Consider the following 8,264-nt stretch of genomic DNA (forward strand, 5'->3'; position numbering starts at 1 on the left):
ATTGTTCTCCTGTCTGGTCTTCATCTGTTGATTCTCATCTTAATATGTTGGACAGGAACTTATGGTCTATTAAATTTCATATTCCTGATCTAGATATTAATCTTTGGCACCATCGTTCAATTAGTTCATTATGCATGTTGCATAAGATTTTTTATAATTCTGACCATCCTTTACATCAAGATCTTCCCAGACAGTTCCATCGTGTTAGTAATACTAGGCATGCAGTTAATTCTAATAATCAGGTCTTCTCCATTATGAAGCTCAATACAGTACTACATAGTATTCTAGAAGATTTATTCCAGCTGTAGCCAAGTTGCAGAATGATCTTCCCAATAGGGTGGTTAAATCGGTGGAACTTCAAAAGTTCAAACTTGCAGCAAACATTTTTATGTTGAACAACCTGACATAAGTCTTTATCTAGTATAGATATATATGAAAAATCTGTTTTAATGTTGTTAATGTTTTTAGAATATTTTATTTCAGTTGTTCATTACTTCCTATTCATTTATTTATACTGTATCCATATTTCCTTTCCTCACTGGGCTATTTTACCCTGTTGGAGCCCTTGGGCTTATAGCATCCTGCTTTTCGAACTAGGGTTGTAGCTTAGCTAGTAATAATAATAATAATAATAATAATAATGATAATATTAAAGGGTTAATATAGATATATAGAGAAGATTGTGAGAAAAACATCAAGAGATTTATTTATGATAAGTAATTAGGCAATATAGTGATAATTAGTGAAGAAACGATTTCTTTATGTGATTTCACAGTGACGTCAGGTCACGTGTTGTTGTTAGTGAAGGCGATTGTCGGAGCAGTAGTAAGCTAATTAGATTCGTGGTGTTTGAACTATTTTGGTGGTGGGCACGCTCTCTTTTCTGTATTGGTTAGTATGTATCTAGTGATGGAATTATTTTTGTGTTGATAAGCTGACATCAGATAAAGAAGGAAATATAAAGAAGATAAAAATAGTAAATATATCATAAGGTTTAAAGAGAGAAAAAAACAACAACCAAGTTTTAATTAAGAAATTTGTATATTCAGTTTTTTTTTTTTTTTTTTTTTTTTTTTTTTGGCAGTAGAAGAGTAGATCAAAGCTCTAGATATCCAAAAAGGAAAATTTTCTTTTACTAGTTGAGAATTGATTAGCTGATATACCACTCTTAGGATGTTTTTTTTTAATTTAAGTCTTTCTTTGAATGTTGTGACTTTCTTTTGTGTAAAAATTATATCTTTACTCCTTTTTATTTGCTCAAGATATGAAGAGGAAATGATTGGGTTTATTTCTATTTCAGATTAATAATGTTTAGACAGTTCAGTTTATCTTGAAAAATGAAATTAGTCATATTATATTTCATGGTTTATTTCAGCTTACGTGCAAGACCACAACGAATAGACTACTCGGAAGATGAATTTGAAGATGACATTGCTAAAGGTAGGGAGGAGAAGAAAAGGGGATCCAAAAGGAAAGCTGAAGTAAATATTGAAAGTTTGTATTGTCAAGAGAATGCAAAAGATGTCTGTGTCTGTCCTTCCTTACTGGAGACTATATTTGAATCTCCAGTGAAAGGAGCAAATCGTTGTCGAAGTAAGAATGCAAGGGCTCCAGGAAAAGTTAGTGAAACTGAATCTCAGCTGCAGATGATGAGTGTCAAAAAATGGAAACGGTTTTGTGCTTTTGCCGACTACTATCATCCTTCTAAACACAAAGTTAAGGTACGAAAAGATCGTGCAAAAAAAATGAAACAGTTAACTGGTGTCAAAATTCCTAAAGGAGTTGTATCTGACGATGCTCTCAAGACAATTCTTGCCGTGTTGTCAGATGAGGATGATCAAAATGAGAATATCCAGAGTACTCATTCTTGTAAGAGCTCATCTAGTTTTTACATTGGTAACATAATTAAACCTGATATTGAGGATTCTTCTTTAAATGATATGATAAGAAATATTTCTTCGATGAAGATGACAGCAGATAGCTCAGAAGAGGGAAACATCCCACATAATGCTTTAATGGAAGATATTGAACCTCTTCCCTTTACCGATGAGAAACAAAACACGCTTCCTGCAGTTTCCCATCAGAAAAAATCGAGACGGCGCTCAGAGAAGTTCTCAGGTATTTTACTGCCCCGACCGCTAACTAAAATGGATGAGGAGTTTGAGGATTTGCCAGTTTTACTTAAGGATGATGAAGACAAGTCATTGGGGTTAGCAAGAATTGCAATAGAAGGAAAATCTAATTATTTTGAACCAGATGAAAGGACAGAAGTTAAAATAGCTCCAAAACGAAGAAGTGTTTTGAACGATAAAAAAATTGTAAAGAAAACAAAACATCAAGAACTTACTCTTAAGAGACAAAGTGAATCTAAAGATGACCAGTGCCAGAAGAAGAGAGGTGATATGAAATTCAGTGTCGTCAAAGATGATTCTAGTAGGAAGCTTGATGAACATGTTATTGGAAATAACTTGTTTAAAAAGACGAATGCTATCAAATTTGACGTTGAAAGTTCTAGTGGTATAGCAGATATGTTATCATGCCGTGAAATATCATTGGCACAAAAACAATCTAACTCAAGTTTTCAATCAATTAATCTTAATAAATCTGGATTTGGAAAGAAGCCTGGAAAACGTCGTGTATCTGGTGTGAAGCGCCCTCTCTATCGAAAAATAATAGAAATTTCTAGCCCAGAAGTTTTGAAGACTCCAAACCAGTCGCCAAATATTGGCAGTGGCCGCTCATCCCCATTTTCTTGCTTTAATACCTCCAGTGAAGAGCTAAATGAGGGTAATCCAGATTTTGCAGTTGTGGACGTAGTTGGGCAAAATACTCTGAAGACATCACACTCCCCAACTTCTCCTTGTACACAAATGGCTGCACTGTCACTTCAGTCTGAAAGAGAATCTGAATTTAATTTAATGCAAAAGAATTTAAAGTTTGAGGGTCCAAGAAGGATTACGCGTAGGAGATCAGCACAGCTTGCCAGAGCTCCACTTTTCAGTCCTTTGTCCTCAAATAATCCATCATCGCCTTTGTCCTCAGCAATATCAGATGGTGAGAGGAACAGAGGCCTCAGCAGTGTTTATAATGATTTATGTGGAAGCAAGAATGAGTATGTAAAGGGTACTAGTGACGAATATAGCATATCTCAAGAAGTCTGTGATAGCAGTTCAAATGTACTCTCTCATTCAGACCCAAAAGCAGAGCTAATGGCAGGACTTATTACAAGTAAAAAAGGGTCAGTCAAGAAGAATAAAGGCCATAGTGTAGGTCTGGCCTCTACAAAAGGGAGTAGTTGTAGAACTTCTGAAAAGGTAAAGTCAACTTGTGAATCTAATGATACCAATGATAGTCCTCCTGAAAATGGGACTACATATCTTTCCCTTAAGGAAAATATAGCAGTGGATATGTTAAGTAATAGGGGTCAGATATCTTCACAAATGTTGCAGAATGGTAATGTGGTAGTTACCAATACTATAAACAGATTGACACCAGTAAACCATGAATCTAGTGTGGATATAAAGAGGTCAGAAAATGTATGTAACAATGCCCACCAGCCTTCTGTGAAAATTGATGGTGAATCGTGTGAAGTGGATTTTATAAGCAAAAGTTTGTTTGTAATAGATGAACATTTTGACTCTCCTGTTATTACTGGTATGATTGGAAACAAAGCAAACATTCGAAAAGGGAAGATTTACCGCAATAGATTATCGTCTATCGAGAGCCCCATTATCCTTGCCCAATTAGATAAACGTAAGTCAAAGGAAATTTTGAAGTAAATTAAGTGGGTTACTAAACTGGGATTGATTTAGTATTGTTAAATTAATTTTTGGAAGATTTAATTTATTTTAGTATACTGGTTTGTTTTGAAGGGACTTTTGTATATTTTAATGTTTAACCTCATTTGATTCAGGGGTACAATAGTAGTACCTTGAGCTTATGCGTTTTTAGATATTGGTACTATACATTTATAATGCTTTAATTTAAGAGTTCTCCAAATGGAGTGTTTTTTTGTAAATTTTATTTGCTCCTTCACAAATAAAAACCTTCATTCTTTACATAGGAGATGAAGTCAGAGTAAGCTAGCAAATAAAAATTTTAACTAATGAGGTGTCAACAACCATTCTAGTTGTCACCAGCGGTAGTGGTGAGAAGCAACCCCCCCCCCCCCCACTCATACCTTCTTCACTTTGATCTTAGCTTTGATTGAAGATATATGTCTTCTTCCACATTCACTGGCTTTGGCAAATGAAACTTTTACTCCTGGTTTTATTTCTGTAGATGCATTAGCATCTCAGGGATTTTATTCTTGAGTTTCAGGACTCTAATAACTTTAGGTTGGTTAGAAGTGAACACTTGCTGGGCCAGGGGCATTCCTATGCTCCCTTGGAAGTAGCCTTCCCTGAACTCATGGTTTTATTCCAGGTATGGTGCACTAGGGTCTTGGAGATATTGTTCTTGAGTTGCAGAATTGATTAACATCATGGCACCATTAACTCTTTTGGTTGGTCAAAGATGAACAACTGTCAGTCAGTGGCTTACCTGTACCTCCTTGGAATTAGTCTTCCCTGAAGTCTCAAGATCAGAAACCTCTAGAGAGGAAATTTGCCTCGTCTGTTCATGCTGATCCTTCAGCGGACACACGCTAGTGTCCTAGCAAGTGCTGTTGAATCAATCTTTTCATCCTCAAATATTGGCAGCAATTGCTCTGCGACCAATTGCCTGGCTTGGTCAGTGATCAAATTGCTAGGAGGTGAGCATTATAAGCTACCTTTTGGCACCCACAGGCACTCGAGCGGAAGTTAGCCTTTCACTTGAGAGATATGCTTGCCTTTTTCTCCCTCTTGAGTCCACCGACCCTTTGTGCTTTTCGGCAGATGGAGTCGCTCCGTAACCCACTGTCCTAGTTTGGTGGTTTATCTATCCAGTCAGCTCAGAAGCATTCTCACTTTTTTGACACGAGAGCACTCTAGCTCTTTGGAGCTCTTCGTTGATATTTGCAGCTGTTCCAGTGGCTGATGGCATCAAAGGTGAAACCTATCCTTTCACCTGTGTGTTTTGTTTAATGCAAGCGATCTCTCAACACCTCGTGACGCAATTCAAGCCCTAGCAAGCCTGGATTCCATCGCCAAAGGTGAAAACTTCCTTTCACCTGAGAGGTATGCTTGATGCAATCGATCTCTCAACACCTCGCGCCATGATTCAATCTCTGAGCCTGGATTGCGGCGGCAAAGGTGAAAACTTCCTTTCACTTGAGAGTTTTGCTTAAAGCAATCTGTCTCTCAACTCTTCGCGACGTGATTCTGCTTCTAGCTAACCTGGATCACGGTTCCAAAGGTGAAAGCTAACCTTTCACCTGAGAGGTTTGCTTAAAACAACCATTCTCTCAACGACTTTGTGGGGTTCGCTGAGAATAGACCTGCCCTTGACAACCCTCAACCGGGAGTTTCTGGTGTGATGCTTGCTAGTACCAGACGCAAAGGTAGTGCTTTAGACCGTTTTCAAGCTTCCGTAGGATGAATGCGACATCTGCCCTTTCCCCCTCCCCCCATTTTCCCTAATGAAGAAATACCTCAACAACCTAAGATCCGCAACCAACGTATCCCTGATGTGGATAGTCCTGTTGTAGCAACATGTAGAATGGTACCCTGACCAGCTACTGACAGAGGTTCTGAGGGAGGTTCTTTCTCTCCAAAACTTGCTACACCAACCACATGCTTAGATTTACGATCAGACAGTGGGATCCGTATGCCTTCGTGCCTGAAGTGTATCCAGCATTTCACTGTGAGAAGGTTTTCACCACCTGTAATGAAACAGATGTCTGGTTACTTCAGGAGGTCCTTGACCTCAGTCTTCCAGGCAAAATAGGCAATCTGTAGTGGTTAGCATCGTGGAAGGAGTGTCTGTACAGGAAAACACTGTACAGTACTGTACCCCTAATCCTGGAATTCATACCTTTTCTCTGAGAGGAAAACACTGTTCAGTCTCAGCAGTAAAGGTTATTACTCGGTCTTAAGCCAAGTCTCTAGACTGAAAGGGGTTGCTATTTATTCCTTGGTAGATATATCATTGCTCATGCAGAATTTGAAAATGCTGGCCCTCAGTCGGAAATGATACCACCTTTGCGGAACGTTGTCTAATCCCAGAAAGGAGCACTTATGAGTTGTTACATGAGGCTTCGAACCGTGATTTAACTTGGAAAATGGTTTCCTCTCGCTTTAACATCCACTAAGGTGTTAGCGACTTGCATGGTCACCCATACAATATCGCAGTTCTAAGGTATGGGGGCAAGTCATTTTCAGCTTCAACCCTGAATTTGTTGCTAGACTCAAATTCCGAATCAGTGATTCTGGTCGGCGGACTTTGTGTCTTGTAAGAGATGAGGTACTACTTGAACAAATTCAAGAATTTTTCCCATGCATCAAGTACTTGCTTGTCAGCTTGGGCAGAGTCAAGAAGAGGGGGATTACGTACACATCCTCATGGATCAGGCAGGTCATCAACTGTGCCATTAATACCTCCCTTCTGTCAGTAAGAGACATGACATGACAGAACCATAAGTACATCCTTGGCTTTCAAGGACTTTTCTGTGATGCAGGAACTACAAATGTGTATATGGAAGAGAATCTTCCTTCAATACCCACTAACTGCTAGACAAAACACACAGGATCATAATTTCAATAGGTCTTGTGGTACCTGCACAGCAAGTGATAGAGCTACCTCAACCCTCACATGACTATTAGCAGTCGTTCAAAGACAGAGGTTAGGGTGTTAGTCTAAAATTAATTAAAAGAGAATGACGCCTTTTTCTTTTCTTCATCTTCCCTTCTCTTGGGGCACATCATCTGAAAACCCTGTCAGCTGGATCTCTTCGATTTGCAGGTATGCCTCAAATAGCTTGTATCTAGAATATATATTTTTATATATTGCCTGTTACGTCCCCAACTTCCTTACGAAGGTGAGGTGAGATGTCCGGTGTATTCACAAACCTGTGAAATATACCCGCTTGTATTGAAAGGCCATTGGTTTACAAGGTGTCGGCATACTCATTACTCACATTGTCGTGCTTGTATGCAGTGACCCTGGGTCAAAAAGTTTCAGCCAGATTAAAGGACTTCTACCAACTATGAGGTGAATCTCTTTCGTAAAAAACAAAGATTTGTATTAGTGAAGGAACAAAGGATAAATTTGAAAGTAATTTGTATTTTTCCTAACACTACAAACCTAAAGTTCTTTGTACATACTTTACCCGCCATTGCCTACCCTCGGAGAAAGTCTCGGCAGTTATCAAAGTGAAAAATGTATAAGTGAGTGGGGGGGGTGCTTCTCCCCGCTACCACTGGCAGCAACTGAAATGATTGCTAAGGCCTCATTAAAATTTTTATTGCCATACGCAAGCCTGTGCTGATTTCATCTCCTATGAAAAGAACTTCAGGTTTGTATAGTTATGAAAAATACAAATTACTTTTAAATTTATCATATATTTTATATTATGTATCATCCACTGTAGATATATTCCATTATGATTACTGTACAGTATTTGTATTTTTTATCCACCATGAAACTAGTGAAATTTTATTTTGGTCTACCATGTGTATTGTAGTCTTTCATAATTTGCTTTGTAATGTGTACAGAAAATTAAAGAATAGGATGTATGTTGTTGTTTTATGTAGTGTATGTGCTCTTCTGAATACCAATTTCCATCATGCAATGCAATTATACGTCAACACTGCGCTTATACCTGAAAACTTGACATAGCAGTAGATGTCTGAAGCAGTCGTAGAATGGTCTATTTTTTTTAAAGATTATGATTCTAAAGGTGAATTAAATGTTGCAATTGGGATTATTTAGCTTGGCATTTAAAAGAATTGTCACATTGTTGTATTATATTTGTGAGTATAGTAGTTTATGTTGCATGAAATTTTATTTTTGTATTTAAAAGAATTACCAATGACTGTTCTCTTTATCTGTGAGTAGGTTTGAAGCCTTCCCTTATTGGGGGTCATGGTGTTATTATGTTTAGAGGCCATTGGCCCCTGACTTTCTGAAAGCTAATTCTGCGGGTAATAGGTGATCCTAGATTTTATGGATGTATGAAAAAGATTATGCTCCTAGTATTTGCAAATATACTATGTATTAAACTTTGTACAATACAGTTATTTTAATTCAGATTTATACAAATAGTAAAGTACAGTAGAAAAAACCCACAGTAACGTTGGTATGTAGGAGATGAACAGCCTTACCTGCCATCGACCGATAGAATT

The 8,264-nt window shown here is 37.8% G+C and overlaps 1 protein-coding gene across 1 annotated transcript in view; it reads left to right on the plus strand.

The window, feature by feature from the left end:
• Positions 1–7,655, plus strand: part of LOC137631025 (uncharacterized) — a 71,668-nt gene extending 64,013 nt beyond the window's left edge. The window contains exon 3 of the mRNA XM_068362580.1: positions 1,376–7,655. Within this exon, the coding sequence (XP_068218681.1) occupies positions 1,376–3,779 (2,404 nt within the window). The 3' untranslated portion in view covers positions 3,780–7,655. The remainder of the gene's footprint in view (positions 1–1,375) is intronic.
• The last annotated feature ends 609 nt before the right edge of the window (positions 7,656–8,264 follow it).

This window comes from Palaemon carinicauda, chromosome 39, assembly GCF_036898095.1.
Source record: "Palaemon carinicauda isolate YSFRI2023 chromosome 39, ASM3689809v2, whole genome shotgun sequence".
Taxonomy (NCBI): domain Eukaryota; kingdom Metazoa; phylum Arthropoda; class Malacostraca; order Decapoda; family Palaemonidae; genus Palaemon; species Palaemon carinicauda.